General features: G+C 53.8%; 1 protein-coding gene across 4 annotated transcripts; it reads left to right on the forward strand.

The window, feature by feature from the left end:
* The first annotated feature begins 11,760 nt into the window (after positions 1 to 11,760).
* On the forward strand, positions 11,761 to 18,267 carry ZBTB45 (zinc finger and BTB domain containing 45). Of its 4 annotated transcripts, none has more exons than XM_017678123.3 (3): positions 11,761 to 11,908; positions 14,110 to 15,379; positions 17,474 to 18,267. In XM_017678123.3, the coding sequence occupies exons 2-3, from the start codon at positions 14,110 to 14,112 to the stop codon at positions 17,728 to 17,730; spliced, it is 1,527 nt and encodes a 508-aa protein (XP_017533612.1). In that variant the 5' UTR covers positions 11,761 to 11,908; the 3' UTR covers positions 17,731 to 18,267. The 4 variants fall into 4 exon arrangements, with proteins under 4 accessions (XP_017533612.1, XP_017533610.1, XP_017533609.1 ...); XM_017678121.3 differs by lacking the exon at positions 11,761 to 11,908 and adding an exon at positions 12,022 to 12,255; XM_017678120.3 differs by lacking the exon at positions 11,761 to 11,908 and adding an exon at positions 12,022 to 12,223.
* Positions 18,268 to 18,363: the final 96 nt, after the last annotated feature.

Raw genomic sequence — 18,363 nt, forward strand, 5'->3', positions numbered from 1 at the left:
CCAGTCCGCGGGCTGGGCGTGCACACCTTTCCTAGAGCTTCCCCGCCAGCCCCGTGGCCGGACTGCTGTGCTGTGCACGCGAATTGGGAGTCCGGTCCTCCACCTCAATCCCGTCCCATGGGCCGCTCCGGAGAGGTCTGCTGCTGCTACGCCAAGGAACTTCCCGGGGAGGGGCGGGCCAAGGCTGAGGGAGACGCAGGGCCCTGGGAGGGAGCCGAAGGTCCCCATCCGAGAAAGCGTCTTTTTGAACCAGGAGGCTGACTTGGGGTTGAAACCATTTGATCGTATAACATCAGAAACACTGAAACCTGCATTAATTAGATCCCAAGGCCCTACCGATCACAGAGTCGGTGAAATTTCACCTGGCCCCCACACCCCAAGAGTCCCTTCCCACCTACTAGCCAGCCCTGCGCTGCGCTAACTTTGATGACTTTCCAGGTGGGCAAACCGAACCTCAACAATGTGGGGATTATAAGGAGGGAGTAAGGCCTAAGGGGGTGAATTTTGTCTCAGGAAGAAGCACACGGTCTGCAGAGGGAGAATGCCATCCGAGGCAGGGGGACGCGGAGTGGAATCCGGCCTCGGTGGGGAGCAGGGCGGGTGGGAGGCGTCCTCCGCGAGGGAGGAAGCAGAGTCTGAGAATTCCCAAATGAGAAAAGCAAGGCCTCTAGGGGCTGGGGGGAATCAATCTGACAGAAAAATGGCCTTTTTGTGGGAATTCTGCCAGAGGAGGAAGCAGAGTTTGTGGGAGGGGATCCTGAGGCAGGGAGATCTGTGAGAGGGGATTAGTCTGGCGTGGGAGCAGGATCTGTGGGAGTGGACCCTGTCGGGGGCACTGGGCTCAGAAGCAGCGCCGGGGTGAGGGAGGGGCGGGGGTCAGCGCCGAAGGTCTGCGCACCGCCGCGAGGCCCGCGAGCCCCGCCCCCAGGCCCTGTCCGCCTCACTAGGTGGGGCTGGCCAGGAGGCTGCGAGTGGAGCGGGCCGTGGCAGGCGCGTCCAGGCCTAGGGCTGGCGTGGCCTCGGTGGCAGCGGGGCGGGAGCATTGGGCTTTGTCTCGGGCCCTGCCTTTGTTCCAGACCCGGGCGGCCTCCAAAGCCAGCCGCCCCGCCCTCAGCTCAGCCCGGTCCCATCCCCGCCTCCCCACCGGATGGCCACCTCCAGCGGCTCCCCAAACCCGGCCTTGGACCCTCTAACAGCTTCTGATAACTGTGGGGAAATTGGTGACTGGCAGCAAGCAGGCTGCAGGCAGTGCCCCTTAATAATATTTCCTGGGCATGGCCCACAACCCCACTTGCGCTCCATCACCCAGGAGGACGGGAGAGGTGGCCCCTACTAGGCAGGCCTGGGGAGAACTCGCCAGGCGGTCAGAGTAAGTTGGTAATGGTATAGCGTGTAGCAGTGGCCTCCCAGGGCTGCACCCAGCATCCCAGGGAAGGCCAGTTCAGGCAGAAACTATGGGCTGACAGAGGAAGCAGCGCCGTGAGGGGTGGTAGGTGTCCAGAGGTTGCTGGACAGCCGGCTGGGTAGGTTGGGTCCTCTGGTTGCCCCTGCTTACAGGCCCTTCACATGCTGGCTGGCAGCTGGCCCTCCGGTTTCAAGGGCCCATGCTCCTCTTTCTAAACAGAACCCATTTTCCTTCGGGCCTGGGACTTTACTGGTACATGCCACCTCACCAGCTGGGTGTCAGCAGGTGCCAGCAGCAGGTCTTCACACCTTATCACCAGGTGCTGGGCCACTGCCAGCCCCCTTGTGTAAATGGGGAAACAAAGGCTTCTAGAAATACCAGAATAGCACTGGCTGGGGAGGGTGAATTGGCAACCAGGCTCAGTCAGACGGAGGGAAGCAGGAAGTGTCACCCCAGGACCGGCCAGAGTAGGCTTAGGCCAGCAGGGCAATGCCAGGGCTGAGTTCTCTCTGAGGAGCCGGCCCATGCAGAGGTCCAGAGCTATGAGGCAGGATGCAGGTAAATCTCACTCTGCTGCGCCCACCCCCAGGCCAGACTGAGTAGTCAGTGTCACCTTCTCTCATCCCCTATGAGCCTCATTGTTCCCAGTGCTGCACCACTGGCAACTAACTATAACCGGGCTTGGCAGACAGGGCTGTGGGGTGAAACACTGCGTAGGAGTCAGGCCCAGCCAAGGACTGCCCACCAACCATCTGGACACCTGTCTGCAGACAGCCACCCTCGTTCTCTCCTTTCCCCAAACTCCATACCTGCGCCTGGTTCTTCCTCCAAACTTCAGGCATCACCCCCACACCTGTTTTCAAGGGACATCTTGTGTGGCTGCATCACCCCCAGTGTCTTTCACAGGCTTCCTTCACTACACGGCTGTGATAAGGCACATCACAAATGTATTTAATGCCATTGAATTGAACAGTTTAACATGGAAGTACTATGTAATATTACCACACACATCAAAATCAGATTTGGAGAGCCCAAGGGTCACCGGCCCCGCTGACTTTGAGCTCACCTGGCTTCCACCACACAGGCCAACCCGTTGTTCCCACCTCAGGGTCTTTGTACTAGCTGTTCCCTCTGCCCAGTGTTCTCTTCACCTCCCCTTCCCGCTGTCTCCTCTTCCCTCACATTTCATCTGTAGAGAATCCCAAGGTTGCAAAATCCAAACTGTTCACTGCTGCATCTACCATGGCAGGCCCAGGCCCACCCGATGGTGAGCAGATGTGTAAAAGGACAAGCAAATGCAGGAAGATGATGGCCGTTTCACCCTGACAGTTTTGTAGGCTACAAGATGAGGTTTGGGTTGTATTACTTTTCTACATTTTTTTTAGTTAGAATTCACATAACATCAAATTGATTTTATCTACTTTAAAAGGGTACATTCTGTGGCATTTCATATATTCACAATGTTGTGCAACTGTGGGTAAAATTGTAACATTTCCAGATTATCTCGCTTGGCTTTAGTGCATTTTTATATTCTCAGGGGTGGAGAGAAGTTTATCTCCATGTCAATGGGTGATTACCTGGGCAACCAAGGGCGTGTCTGAACCTGAGAGTTTAAGGGAAGGGGCTGGCGGGCTGGCAGCTTGCTTGCTTGCTTCCTTCTGGAGCAGGTGAGAGAGATGGACTGCAGTTTGTAAGCAATCAGCGGGTTTTAAACTTCACTTTTCCCTTTGATTCCATTTTTTTTAGGTATTTTGCCCCGGGATTTCCTTTCCCCGGACTTACAACAACCACCACCTCTATGTAGTTCCAGAACATATTCATTACCCCAAAAAAGAAACCCTGTACCCCTCAGCACTCATGCCCATTCCCTCTCTCATCAGGCCCTGGCAACCACTTTGCTTTCTCTTACTGAGAACTTTTTAACCTTATGCTGGAGACATAATATGTAGAGACACACACACCATACCCAGTGACAATCCTGGGCAACCAGGTCTGATAGCACATGAGTATCTTTGGCTCCCGGAAGCCAGCCTGGCCTTCATGTGCCTCGGTGCCACTGCCATCTTGACCTCCCCCCACCACAGACAAGCTTTGCTGACCTATGCATGGGACCATGAGGGGCTTGCCTGTCAGCATCTGGCTTCTTTCCGAGTGCACATCCGTGTGGCTGTGTGTGTCCTTGGTTCCTTCTGGGCTCTTGCACAGGGCCCTGTCACACAAACACCCTATAGCCTGTTTATGCATTCTCCTCTCTGCCACACTTGGGTCTCTCCCCTGCTTGTGCTGTTATGTGCGTGGCTGCTGCACTGCACATGATTTTTGGCTCTTATTTCTTTAATTATAATGAGCTAACAAAAGGCTTTTAGCAGAAGATGGCCTGCTTTGATTCCCATTTCTAGGGTTCCAGGTGGGGAATGGAAAGCAGAAGATAAGCATCAATGCCGACCAGGGAGGGATGACACAGATCTTCTAAATCACCCTTTAAAATCACTATGGTTCCTCCATTATTTTCCTGTGGCTACTGTAAGACATTACCACAAAGTTGGTGGCTTAAAACAGAACTTTAATCCACAGTCTACAGGCTAGAATTCTGAAATTGAAGGTTGGCAGGGCCGCGCTCCCTCTGAGGGCTCAAGGGAGAAGCTGCCCTTGCTGGCCTCTTCCAGATCTGGTGGCTCCTGTGATTCGTGGGCTTGTGGCTGCATCAGGTCAGTCTCCAAGGACATCTTCAAAGCTCTCTGTCCCACTTCCTGTTGCTTTTTCCTTTGTGTGATGTTGCTACAGACTGAATTGTGCGCCCCCCACCAAAGTACCTATGTTGAAGCTCTTCTGAAGTGATAGAAAGTGGAGGTGGAGCCTTTGGGAGATAAACAGGGTTAGTTGAGGTCATGATGGTGGGGCCCTCATGATGGGATTACTGTCCTACTGAAGAGACACCAGGGAGCTTGGTGTGGTCACAAAGAAGGGGCCATGTGAGCACACAGCAGTGTGGCAGCCTCCTACAAGCTAAGAGAAGAGGCCTCAGGATGAAACCTACCTTGCAGAATAAAACCTCGACCTTGAACTTCCCAGCCTCCAGAACAGAAAGAAATAACTTGTGGTTATTTAAGCTGCCCTATTAAAGTATTTTGTGATGGCAGCCTATGAAAAGTAAGATAGTTGTCAAATTTCCCTCTGCCTTGCTCCTATTAATTTACATGTACAGCCCACTTAAATAATTCAGGATAATTTACCATTTCAAGATCCTTTTCCCCAATACAGTAACACCTCCAGTCTCCAGGAGTTAGGATGCGTATACCTTTGGAAGCTATTTTTCTGCCTACTGTAGACTACATTTCACAGATAGGAAAACTAATTCCCAGAGAGTAGAAGGAGCTGCCCATAGCCCTGTACTTTGTATGAGTCCAGCCCAGTCCTGGACTCGGTGGGTATCCCTCCTCTTTTCATCTGCTCCCATCCCAATAAATCTGGAGCCACCAGTAAGTCAGGGAGAGAAAGTATAGGAGGTATCTGGAGTCCAGAGCTTCTTCCCTTTTCCTACAGAGAGAAACCCTGGGGCCCCTGGGAGAATTCCAGGACTAAACAGGGAAAGTCCCAGGTGAACCTGGAACATCTTGTTATGCTGCAAGTTAAGAAGGGCCCAAAGAGTTATAAGGACACAGAAACCAAATTTGATGATACAATTCAAGCATCAGAAAAAAATGATGACTGTCATTGACTGACACACAATGAATACACCCTATATATGAATGCTCAAGTATCCTCAAAAAAGGAGAGAGCCAGAAAAATAAACCCATCACCACATGATGCCACTTTCAAGCCAGCCCCTCACTCTGGGAATTGAGTACTGATTTTGCCTTCCCAGAGGAAACTGTATTTCAAGGGAACACATGGCCCAAGATCTTGCTTAGATAATTAAATGCTACAACTAAAAAAACATGATTTCCCAACCCATAATGAGATTTCTGAGCAGACCAGTTTATCTATTGTATACATTATGAGGTGAACAGAGGGTATGGTATCAATGTGGCCTTCTGGACACACTGTGCACAGTGGACAGTCAGGCTGACACGGCTCCCAGGTTAGTGTCACTGACACAGAGATCCTGCTTGAGATGCAATGGGACCCACCCAATAGCCACTGTTAAGTGTTCTAGCAAACAATGTTTGGCTTCAAGTCTTTAAATTGAATTTCCTATACACAGGAGCTAAAGGAGATGTTGGAGGGAGGGAGAGAAGCAACCAGTGTGCCCATCCAGAAGGGGGATGTCTGCAAGAAACTAGGGTGTACTATTCTCCACCAGTCCTCACAGAGGGAGTTGCAAGTCTCTAGCCAAACACCGGATCAGTGGTTACTGGGGCAGGAGCAGAAATGTATGCAGATGGCACAAAGGAAGTTTTAAGGTAGGAGGAAAGTGTTCTAAAACTGGATTGTGGTCATGGCTGCACAGTGATAGTTATAAAATTTACTAAATATCTTCAAAGGACACCTTCCAATGGCTATATTTTATGGCATATAAATTATACCTCAATGCAGCTGTTAATAAAAGGAGAGGAGGTCCAAAGAAGATATACAAATGGCCTGGACAATAAGCACATGAAAAGAGACTCTAGTCATTAGTCGTCAGAGAAATGCATATTAGACCACTAGGAGACACTGATGCACACCCATTTAGGCTGACTATTTAAAAAAAGGACAATAGCAAGTGTTTGGTGGGAATGCAGATAAATTGGAACCCTTCTACATTGCTGGTGGGAATGTAAAATGGTGCAATCACAGTGGAAAAATGCTTGTCAGGTCCCCATGGTTAAACATAGATTTACCATGCTATCCGGCAATTAACTCCTAGGTATACACCTAAAGGAGTTAAAAACAGGTGTTCCAACAAATCCTTGTACAGGAATGTTCACAATTGTACTGTTCACAATAGCTAAAGGTGGAAACTACTCAGATACCCATCAATTGATGAATGAATAAATAAATGTGGTATTTGTATACAATGGAGTCTTAGCCACAAAAAGAGCAAGGTACTGGGACATGTTATGACACATATGAAACTTGAAAACATGCTAAGTGGAAGAAGCCAGACACAAAAGACCACATATAATATCATCCCATTTGTATGAAATATCCAGGATATGCAAATTCACAGAGGCAGAAAGTAGATTAGTGGTTGCCAGGGGGCGGGGGTGGGGAAATGAAGAGTTCCTGCCCATTAGTACAGGAGTTAAGAAAATGTTTTGGAACTAGATGGAGTTGGTTGTAACACACAGTTGTGACAATTCTAAAATCCGCTGAATTTTTCATTTTAAAACAGCTAATTTTGTGTTATGTGAATTTCACCTTAATTTAAAAAGGGGGAGAGGGACTTCTGGATCAACAGGGCACAAAGGACCTGTGCAGTCCTGAATGGGTCCTGGGCAGAGACAAAACAGCCATCAGGGTCCATTTGTGAACAGCTGGTAACTTGGGGATGTATACCAGGCATGCCAAGATGTGGCAATCTTCCCAAGACTGCAACTTGGACACCGTTCTTATTTTTAAAAGATGCATCCTGAGGTTAAAGAGAAGAGTTATTCAGTATCTTAAACACAAAAAGGGCAGGGTAAAGAACAGCCCTTGTCATAAGGCAGCTAGATCAGGGTGCAGCCTTGGCCACCACAGCCAGGAAGAGCAGGGCTGGGGATGTTCTGCCTCTGTTGCCCACCAGGACAGGGAGGTGTTTTTCAGATCAGAAGCCTAGGGCACAGCTCTTGATTGGAACGATCCATGGAAACAAAATTCACAATGTCTGGGAGGCAGGGGAGCCTGATGTAAAGTGAGCAGACCCTCCCGTTGTGTAATCCGCTTGGCCTGTGACATCCAGCACAGGTAAATCTGCAAGGACATTAGATTAAAAGGGACGGGGTGGGAATGGGGACTCAGCAGTGGATGGCAGGGCATCTCACTGTGAATGATGAAAATATCTTAAAATGGGAGCATGCTAAGGGTTACACAATAGGCACATTTACTACAAGTGATCAGATTGTATGTGTGGAATCACGTAAAATTCCCGGACACTAGAGACTCCATTTGTGCAGCTCCATTGTCTTTGCTAACTAATGAATTACTGAATTGGGCCAGAATCAGGAACTATTTCACAAGCAGTCGCTCATAAAATCCAACAGAACAACTGGCATTCAGGCCATAAAGCTGTTGATAGGAACTTTACAATAACAGAATAGTCAACTAATGCATTCCAAGAATAGTTTTATAATCAAAAGCAGCTCAACTGGTCAGCACCAAATAATTATTTTTTTCTTTATTTAAATCATGTAATTATTCCCCCCTCCAGCCTTCTTTCCCATTAAAAAAACCCTTGCTCTCCCCACATGAGTGGGATACTTTTCTAGTTACTCTGAAATCTGTGCTCCCCGAATTGCAATTCTGAGACCCCAAAAAAAGTCCTTTGCTTTTTTTCCAGTTTCACCTCTTTTTCTTAGCTGACATATGTACACACCTGAAATGAGCGCTTTATACACGCCAATTAGTGTTCAGAGGCAGGAAAGGCTGTTCTGGGTTCCTTACCCAGCCAATAAGGAAATCTGGGAGGAGGGGGAGGCCATAAAGTGTGTGAAGATATCAAGCTCAGATTTAATTAAATACACAGGGATTTGGGAATTCCAGCCCCAGGGCTTAGTGGATGCAAAGGGAAACTATTGAACAGAAATGTTTTAATCTGGTTTCGGTGGATGGATTAAACTGGGGATGGAACAAGAGGAGCACAGGTAGGCCACCCCCACCTTTCCCTTTCACCTACCTATAAGCTTTACTTTAAAAAAAAGTTTTCTTTTTAACTTAAATTTTGTTCTTAATATACTTAAAATAGGGCCAAGAAAAAGGACAGACAAGAACATTTGCTAATTCCAGGATGTGAGTGCTCCAGTGTGTGCTCCATTGTTCTTCATGTTTCTTGGGATTTTTTTTAGCTTCTCAAAATTAATACACGGACCCACTATGAGGCCTGGGGGCAGGAACCATGGAGAAGTTACAGTCTTGGTGTGTTATGATTATTATTTCAGTTTCTGTCTAGTTCCCCGGTGGAGGCCTCAGTCCATGAAGCTAATAGGATGTTCATCTTTTACATATGAAAGCAAATTAAACCTTTTCTTTCTGTGATGAAGGTATTCTTCACCCCACCCTCATCCTGTTGTTGACAGCCCTTTATCCCTGTGTAGATGTTTCTTTTTCAGTAAGTCCTGTAGGCACTTTCCTGTTCCCACCCATTGCTCCTACTTGCCAGCGCTTGGGGCTGGATTCCCCTCACTCAGCCACCTCCCCAAGCTGCAGCCTCCAAAGCCTTTCTGGTACATAAATGGGATCCACTGCCCCTACCCTAACCTCAAAAAGCTACCCATTTCCTCTCAGTTCTGTCCAGAGGGCCAAAGGCTTCACTGCTGTTACTAGCCTTGCCAGAGACTTCCCTCAGTCTCTGCCCTATCTGCCTCTTACCAGGAAACATTTTCCCAGGGAAGCACTTACTGTCTGACCCCTGGGCCAAGGGGAAGCTCCTGGCTGACTGAGGTGTGTGCTTGGGTCTTGGGACACACGTTCTATATCTGGCTCAGTGTAGACCCACTGGGATGGGGCTGGGCTTACAGACACTGGGACCTGAGCGCTGGGCTTTACCTGCAAAGTATCTGCCAAAGAGGGGGACCCTCCATGAGAAGCCAGCCTAGTTAGTGGAGGTAGGAAGGAGGTTGGGAACCCTCAAGCTGGGATCAGGGACTGAGACTTCTGACTTCTGACCTAAGTCGGAGGTGAGCAGTCACTCAAAGCTCAATTTCTTTTGCCCCTTTCATGTGTCTGTGACTATTGCAATCTCACAGGGTCTTCCCTTGGTGGTCTGCTAATGTTGCCTGTCCCATCTAGACTCCAAAGTCTGCCTCTAAAGCTCTCCAACCTGGTCCAGAATTTTCAATATTTGCAGGCCACATTGGCCCCTCCCTGGCTTATTAAACCTTTGTCCTCAACTAAACTGTTTATTCTTCGAAATGCCCCACAACCACTGTAATGAGGTCTTTGGAAAGGAAAGCAAAATAGGTGTTTTCTCAAGGCTGTGACACTGGAGGCTGCAGCTCCTACCTCCCTTGCTGCCTGAGAGGTACAGCCCACAACTGTCTCTCCCACCTCACCCTCCCTACTCAGAGCCCTCACACATGCCTTTCCACCTGCCCTGATGCTGTTTCAGCCAGTGTCTGAATGGCTGGTGCCTTCTCTCACCCTGGAGTCTCTCCACTTACGGAGTGGGGGAATGAGACCACCAAGGTGCCTGAGAAATGCTGGTGAAGCAGAAATGAAGCATTTGGCAAGAGAGAGGCAATGGAAGGTATTCATCAGATGGGAAAACAGTTGTACTTACCAGATACTTTGTGGAAACCCTTAGTCTCTGGCAGCTGAGTTTTCTATTGGTACTCAGCAAGTTACCACAAACTCGGAGGCTTAAAACAATTGATTAGCTCACCATTCTATAAGTCTTCTATAAGCCCAGGCAGCATCCACTGCTCTGAGTCTCACAAAATCTTCTCCTGAGTTGTGGGCAGGGCTGGGCTCTTACTGGGATGCTCCAGGGAAGAATTCACTTCTGCTCATTCAGTTGTTGGCAGAGTCCAGTCCCATGAAGTCATATAACTGAGGTCCCTACTTTCTTGCTGGCTGTGGTCTGGGAGCTCTTCTCAGATTCTAGACCTCCACCCTCCATTCCTTATCATATGGCGTCCTCCAACCTCAAAGCCCCTGGACTCCTCCTACTTTGTCTCTCTGCTTTCCTCTTCTATCTTTAAGGACCTTTGTGATTACCTTGGGCCTACCCAACAATGCAGGGTCATCTCCTTATTTTAAGGTCAGCTGATTAGTAACCTTGATTATATTTTCCATGTAGTGTTACTATTTACAGGTTCCAAGAATTTGGGCATGGAATCTTGAAAGCGAGCATTTTTAGAATGGGAATTTTGTACCCCTACGCAGAGGGCTTGTATTGCCCCAGGATCCTACCGAATGAGGTCCAGGTCTCTCTGTAAAGGTGAAGGACATAGATGAACCCCTGGCTTCAGAGGCCCTGTTGACAGAAGATGGGAGGGCCTTGAGGTCAGGGAAGTTCCCTGGGGGAGGTGGTAGCAGCTGAGCTGTGTGAGTATTAGGGACAGAGGGAAATTGCAAGGGCCCAGCCTGAAGGTGGGCACAGCGAGGCCTGTGAGGCCAGAGAGGAATGAGCAGTGACAGGAACTGGGGAGGAGAGGGGTTGGATAAAACAGACCCAATAGGCTGCACAGGCCATTGTGAGGGGCCAAGATTGCCAGCAGGGACATTGACACCATTAGACTTGGGTTTTAATGAGGTTCCTCAGGGGATGGGACTGGGAAGAAAGGGGCAGGGACGGTGGTTTCCCAGGAGCATATCCTCTCTTCTCCCTGACCTTCAACACATCTATGACACAGCTGCCCAGCAGATGCCTAAGGGATAGGCAGGCACTCTGACCTTGTTCCCATATTGGAGGTTGTTGAGAAGTCAGCCCCCTTCACCATCTGCAAGGACAAGGCATGGGGTCCACTGAGGCTGGGGGTTTGGGGGGGATCTTCTGACCTTGAGGTCCAGGCTCTCCCGCCTCCCTCCAGTACCCATGCCAGGCCCTTGCAAACCAAGGCTGTTCCCTCTGTCCGCACTGTACTTCCCACAGATTCTGTTCTATAAAGTCATTTCTGGTCTTTGTAGTGTGGCTGCTTACCACCCTCCTGGCAGAAGTACCACCCTTGCCACGTCCCCTCCCTTTTCTGAGCTCCCGCCCAGAGCGTGGTGTGAAAGCGTTCAGTTCAATATCCACTCCTTTGTTCACCACCCGCCCCGGGACAAAGGGTCTGGTGTGTGTGCCGAGGGACAGAGGTGGCAACTAACTCGGGCCTCCTCCGCCTTCCTCCTGAGACTCAGGCTCAGGGGCGGGCCGGAAGACAGGAGTCTAGCCCGGGTGGTGTCTGCTTCCCCTCCTCACTCGCAGTCTCCAGGCCTGGGGGTAGGCTGCGGGGTATCTCGCCTGCGCCCTCCAGGGGTGGCAGCCGGGTTTAACTCGGCCCCGAGCCACCAGCAGCGGCAGTTGCCCCGCCTCGTTACCACGAATCACCTTCTGGCGGGCAGGGCGCGCAGGAGGCGTGGCCCGCGGATGGACATCGCAGGGTCCGCCCCGTCTCTAGGGCGACGCCGGAAGCGTGTTCTGGCTTTCAGGTTACCTTGGTGCCAACCTGCCCCAGCTTCCGCGACTCTGGTTCCGGCTCTGACGACAGCCGGAAGTGCACCCTTGCGGCGGCGGTTGATCTCTAGGAAAACACCGGAAACGTGCTCCGACGTAAGCGCTTCCCAGCGCCGCAGCGACTGCATAATTCGGTTCCGCTGGCGTCGCGACGGTGAAGTGCAGCCTTGGCGGTGGTGAGCGGGAGGAGGTCACGGCTCGGCCTGGAGCCTGAGGAGCCCGAGGTGGGGTCCGGCGGGCATCCCCCTGGGGCAGGGCCGGGGCGTGCCAGGGGAGGGACGGCCGCGCTAGGCTTGGAGTGCACGCTGCGGACATGAGGGGGCGCTACAGGATGGGAGCACTGTTCTGGCAAGGGCGCGGAGGCGGGAAACTCAGGTTGTCCGGGGCTGAGCGGGTGCAGCCGGAGCAGATCAGAGAGAGTCTCTAGGCTCGGGGTAGGGCGCGAGCAGTGACGCAGAGTACGGGAGAGGTTGCTCAGAGCAAAATACATGGTGTGGGCAACAGGCGTAGCGGCGAAAATGCGGCGCCATACTGTGCAGGTTGGATGCCATACTGGATGCCGCGGTTTGAGGTTGGCCTTTGTTCTGAGACGCCAGGAAGTCCCTGCTGTATCTAAACTGAAGTTTAGGAGCCCGCCGGGAACCAGGGCAGGGGTGGATAGGAAAAGGAAGGGTTCGAGCCAGCCGGGTTGATGCGCAGGTTTCTGCCCCCGTCGCCCGGGCTCAGACATGAAGCCCTTTACATGATAGCTGAATAAAGCCGAGAGTAGGTGCTTTTGGCAGAGGTAACAGCACGTGGAAAGACTTGGCCCAGTTAAGGAATTGCCGAGAGTTAATTCATCCCCACGGAGGGCTCTTGAGCCGAGGGTCTCTGTCTGTTATGTCTGAACAGTCTCCCTCTGGCTGTCACGTGGGTAATAGACCCAGAGGTGCCGGGACACGAGGAGGTTACTGCATCAGTCTAGGCCTGCGGTACCTGGGCAGTGGAGGTGTGCATAATTCGGTTCCGCTGGCGTCGCGACGGTGAAGTGCAGCCTTGGCGGTGGTGAGCGGGAGGAGGTCACGGCTCGGCCTGGAGCCTGAGGAGCCCGAGGTGTATACATGAGGGGTCACATGAGGAGTATACAAGAAAGAGAGGGTTCGGCCCCAACAAAGGAAAAGCGTTTGGGGCATAAGGAGCCAGAGGGGATGAGTTTGAGACCCTAGTAGGTTGTGGGGCCTCACTCGGGCTGTGTGACCCTGCCTGAGCCAGGCTGGTGGAGAGTGGGCAGGATCTCGATGCGTGCCGTGTCCCTACTGTCTTCCCCTATATTGGGGGTTTGTATGGCCTGGGTATGGGGTGAGTACAGTATCCCCTCGCAGTCTGACAGAGGAAAAACAGGCCAAGTGAGAGTGGTACTGGTATGATGGGCGAAGTAGCAGAGCTGCTCAGATTCCCAGAGTTCCCCCAGAGGGGGGGTACTCCTGCCCCTTTCTGCTGCCCGAGGGTGGACAATGCTGCGATTAGGAGGCCACAGTTTGACAAGAAATGTATGGATTGCTTAGTCATGCCCATCTCCAGGCTGCTGCTGGTGCATTAGGACCCACCCAGTCACACACCCTGTGCAGTCCACACAAGCCCTCTCTCTGCGCCACATCCACACCTTGCACCCCATAGGCCCCATCCGTATTCCAAGAAGCACCAGGCTGAGAGAGACACCTCCCTGCCTAGTGTTGGGGTCTACCAGAAAACATGGATTTTTCTCCTGTAGGTTACCTGCCAGGCTAATTTCCAACCTTTGTGACTGACTATCCACATGCTAAATTGCTTAGCCCAGAAGCTAGGTCATGCCACCCTACCCCTGTGAAGACCTCCTTATCCACTCTAGTTAAGACAACCAGACCTGGTTCTGCCCAGGGCCTTGGACGCTCCAAGTTTGGGGGGTGCGGTAATGGGAGACCAAAAAGAAGCCTCAGTGGGAGGAGTTGAAGCCAGTTAGGAGGAGAATGGGTGAAGCAGTTGCAGCCAGTTATGGTTAGGGGTCCCTTCCCTCTTTTACTGAGCCGCCCTCCTGGGAGGGAGACTTGGGGAAGTCTTACGGATACTGAAGTTAGGGAAAGGGTGGCTGGGTGGGCCAACCTCTGGACTCTTTCCCAGACAGTCAGCAAGACTCGGAGGGGGAGAGACATTTGGTACACGCTCTGCCAAGGGTGTGCCGGGCTGTGGAGGTGGCCGGAGCTGCAGATGTCCCAGAGTCTGGGAGTCCTGCTGTATCCTCTGCGTTTGGAGGAGGCAATGCAAGGGGCTCTCGGGGAGGGGAGAGCAGGTTCTGAAGTCTGGGGGTGTGGTGAAGCCTTGGGCTCTGTCCGACGATAACGGGGATGCTGCGGTCGATGGGAGGGGTCCCCTGCTGACTTCCCCCGCCCACGCGCCCTGTCCTGTGCAGATGGCAGCGGCGGAGGCGGTACACCACATCCATCTGCAGAACTTCTCCCGCTCGCTGCTTGAAACCCTCAATGGTCAGCGGCTGGGCGGTCACTTCTGCGACGTGACTGTGCGCATCCGAGAGGCTTCGCTGCGAGCACACCGCTGCGTGTTGGCTGCCGGCTCACCCTTCTTCCAGGACAAGCTGCTGCTCGGCCACTCTGAGATCCGCGTGCCGCCGGTGGTGCCCGCGCAGACCGTGCGCCAGCTCGTCGAGTTCCTTTACAGCGGCTCGCTCGTAGTGGCACAGGGCGAAGCTCTGCAGGTGCTCACAGCCGCATCCGTGCTGCGCATCCAGACGGTCATAGACGAGTGCACGCAGATCATCGCCCGTACCCGCGCCCCGGCCCCAGCCCCAGCCCCGGGCGCTCCTGTGCCCATGCCCACTCCTGTGCCCCCGCCGCTGGCACCTGCACAGCTGCGCCACCGGCTGCGCCATTTGCTAGCCGCGCGTCCCCCCGGCCACCCCGGTGCCTCTCACTGCCGCAAGCAGTGCCGGCCCGCGCGCCTGCAGCTGCCCGCTCCCCCTGCGCTCGCCAAGGTGGAGCGGCCGAGCACCAACCCAGCGTTGCCTGCCGCCCCAGGTGACGGCGGTGACGACAATGATGACGAGACCGACGAGACCGACTGCGAGGATGGGGAAGGCAGAGGTCTGGGCGAAGGCCAGGCGCCACCTCCCTTCCCGGACTGCGCGGCTGGCCTCCTCACTGCTGCTGCTGACAGCGCGCATGAGGGGCCGCCTGCTCCTGCTGGTCTGGTTGACTATGGCGGCGCCGAGAGGGACTTGCTTTGTGGGGCTTTGGCGGCCGAGGATGTGTTCCCCGAAAGTTACGTCTCCTCTTGGCAAGATGAAGACTGTGCCACCGCCGATGCCTGTACCTCAGAGACCCCAGCCCCAGCCGACTGTGCCCTGCCTGGACCCCACCCATCTGGTGCCGCGAAGACCCTGGAGCCCTCCTCCGTTGGGCCTTTTCCCTTTCATCTGGGCGTCCCCGGGCTGCCTGGGCAGCCCCCTCCCGCGTCCTCCGGTCCGGCTTCTGCGCCCCCGCCTGCCTTCCACCCCGCGCCAGACACAGCCCCCAGCGCACCCCTAGTGGAGGCCACAGCTGCTCCCATCTCTGCCACCCCTGCTCGGGGCCCGGGTGCTGATCCACCTGCCTATGAGTGCAGTCACTGCCACAAGACGTTCAGCTCACGGAAAAACTACACCAAGCACATGTTCATCCACTCCGGTGAGCCGGGGTGGGTCTCTGAGCCCTTTGGTCATTGGAGATTTATACCTGAGGGGGGATTGGGCACTGGGCCTGGGTGCACTGTCATAGTTCGATTGCTGTTTCCTGACCCAAAGGGGGCTTGGAAATTGAGCCCCCAAGTGCAATGTGTGTGGCGGGGAGGGGAGCAGCCGTCCACATGGAGCAGCAGGCACTGCTGCCCTTCCCCTACCTTGAATTATTGTGGTGGGAGGTCACCATCCTGGAGATTGGGATGGGCAGAAGAGATGGAGTCTTGGTCCTGGTCCTTGAGCAACACCCCCGACACCACCCAGGATCTCTTGGGTTGGGACAGGATGGTACCCTTAGCCATCCCATGTCTCTGTTCAGGCAGGAGTCCGGTGCGCATATGACTGGGGCTTGACTCCTAGAGCCCTTTGTCCTGTGTGTAGGGGTACAGGCCAGCTCCGTCAGAGGTGGGTCTCAGAAAGGAAGGCCACTTGTAGGAAACCCCTGGTCTCAGTCCCAGCTGCTGCTGTTCAGCCTGCAGATTTTGAGGTCCCTTCCCCTGAACCTCCAGCTAGACCCTCCAATCTCCTTGAATTATTGGGGTGAGCCTTTGGTCACCACACTGGAGATTGGGATGGGCAAGAGGGATGGAGTCTTGGCTAGGAGGAGATAGCCAGTTCAGGAAGCGGTGCTGCAGATAGCCTTCTGGGTCTCCGCGGATGGCACTGGGTCTGTGGACTGGGACTGGGTGTGAGAGGCTAAGTTCGTTGGCCTCCTAGGGAAAGAGTGGAGAGTTGGCAGAGAGATAGCTTGATCATGGCTGGAGGAGGGAGATGGGACTGCAGTTTGGAGACCCCACAGTTGTAGAGTTAGGAAAGGGAGGACTCCCTAAAGGCCGTTAGGGAGATGGTTCTGTGGCTCTGGTGGTAATGTAGAGTCCATGAGGGTGGAGTGCTAGGCATTGTGGAATGAGGGGCCAAGGTGGTCAGCTGGCAAGCCCTGGTCGTGTCGCAGGGAGGATGCTCCCTGGGGGCAGAGGTAGAGGACAGTATGGAATGCCAAAGGCCTCAGTGCAGAGCTGAGCTGGATGTTATTAGAAAAGCAGAGATTTGGGAACAGAGAGGAGAGTTCTGCAAAGGAATGGTGGGGGAGGCATCAATGTTCTGAGTTGCAGAGTAACTGCCATGTGATTTAATGTTTAAAATATACACGGCTGCCTTGGGGATAAGGGAGAGAAGGTAGAGGCCTGGGTGGTTGGCCTGTAGAAGGATGCCAGGGGCCCCAAGATAGTAATAGCCAAGATTTTCCAGCTTTATGTGGCCTCTGCCAGGTGCCAGACCTGGTTGGTCTTGGGGAACCCCCTGCCTGCCATTGCCCTATAGCCCTGCCGCTGAGAGTTGCTTTTTGTTAATAACTTATGACTCTAGGGGCCAGCACAACCTGCTTTCCCTTCTCTGATCCCGGGTGAGATGGGGCAGCCTTCTCTGTCACCTTTGGGACATTATAACGGCCAGCAGGAAGAGGTTCTGGGCAATAGGGGCTTGCAGTAGGAGGGTGCGGGTATATCTGTTTCTCTCCCAGTGTAAAGGTGCTGGGCCTTGCCAGAATGTCACACAGCAAAGGTCAGCAATAGAGTTCAGAATGTTCCATGGGAAATGCAGGAACGGCAGGAGAGAAGGCGCTAGTCCAGTTCCAGGGCTATTGCTGTTGGTGGAAACAGAGGTCTCTGGAGGTGGAGGACACCTCAGTGGTCAGCTGCAGTGGACAATGCTGTCTCAGACCTGTTGGGTTCCCTACTGGGAGGGTGGGTACCTGCTGGAGTTGGGGTACCCTGACAGGCAGTGGTATCTAGGTATGATGGTAAGGGTCTGGAAGAGGGACAGCCCTGCAGGGAGTGGGAGAGAGGACAGAGAAATACCTGGCCATATGTGGGGGTCCCGGTTGGAAAGGAAGGGCCGGGAATGAGAGTTGCTCCGTGAGTGGTGTGTCCCTGCCCGGCATGGGTATTCCGGGTGGAAGGGTGGGGAGGGGAGGCCCTGAGGGGCAAAGGCACCCCCAGGCCCCTTCCCAGCTGACTGGGGGTGCGGCACGCCCTGTCGCCCGCAGGGGAGAAGCCCCACCAGTGCGCCGTGTGCTGGCGATCTTTCTCGCTGCGCGATTACCTGCTCAAGCATATGGTCACGCACACGGGTGTGCGCGCCTTCCAGTGCGCTGTCTGCGCCAAGCGCTTCACGCAGAAGAGCTCGCTCAACGTGCACATGCGCACGCACCGGCCCGAGCGCGCGCCCTGCCCCGCCTGCGGCAAAGTCTTCTCTCACCGTGCGCTGCTCGACCGCCACCTGGCCGCGCACCCTGCTCCCTGACCTGGCCCTGGGGCCGGCCACGCCTCTGCTGTCAGCCATGCTAGTTGCCGGGGCCTTGTCCACATTCGCTGCACCAGACCACTTTCCTCAGAGCTCAGACCTTCTGCCTGCTGCCACCCTTCTCTCCAAACCTGGCCGGGAGCCCAGCCGGCTTTACTCCTCTCCTCCTGTACACTCGGACCCTCCATGGTGGCGAGCTGGGGCTGGGATGGTCATGAACCCAACCACTTCTGGGAACTGGATCGTCTCCAGCCTGAACTGGGAGCTCAGACCCTGGATGCTGGACCCAGAATAAGTGGCTCAGACTCCAGTTCTTGCCCCGCCCCCTCCCATGAGTGGGGTTGGGGTCTAGAGCTGCTCTACCCCCGAGTCAGGCTGGGCAAGGCCCCTGGGGTCCCTTCCTGAACTGCCCCTCCCTCATCTGGCACCAGAGGGGGCTCAGGTGGACCCATCATGGACTGATGCCAGGCCTCAGGATCCCCTCTGTAATAAAGGACTGTGGGCAATGGGTCCCAAACCCAGAAGCTGTGTGCTCCTTGGCTTGTGTGTTCCTTGCTCTCAGATTGCCTGTGGGCATCAGGGCTCAGTCTCCTGGTCTCTGGGCCACACCACCACTACCACCCAGGATCTCTT

This window comes from Manis javanica, chromosome 17 (genome assembly GCF_040802235.1).
Source record: "Manis javanica isolate MJ-LG chromosome 17, MJ_LKY, whole genome shotgun sequence".
Classification (NCBI taxonomy): domain Eukaryota; kingdom Metazoa; phylum Chordata; class Mammalia; order Pholidota; family Manidae; genus Manis; species Manis javanica.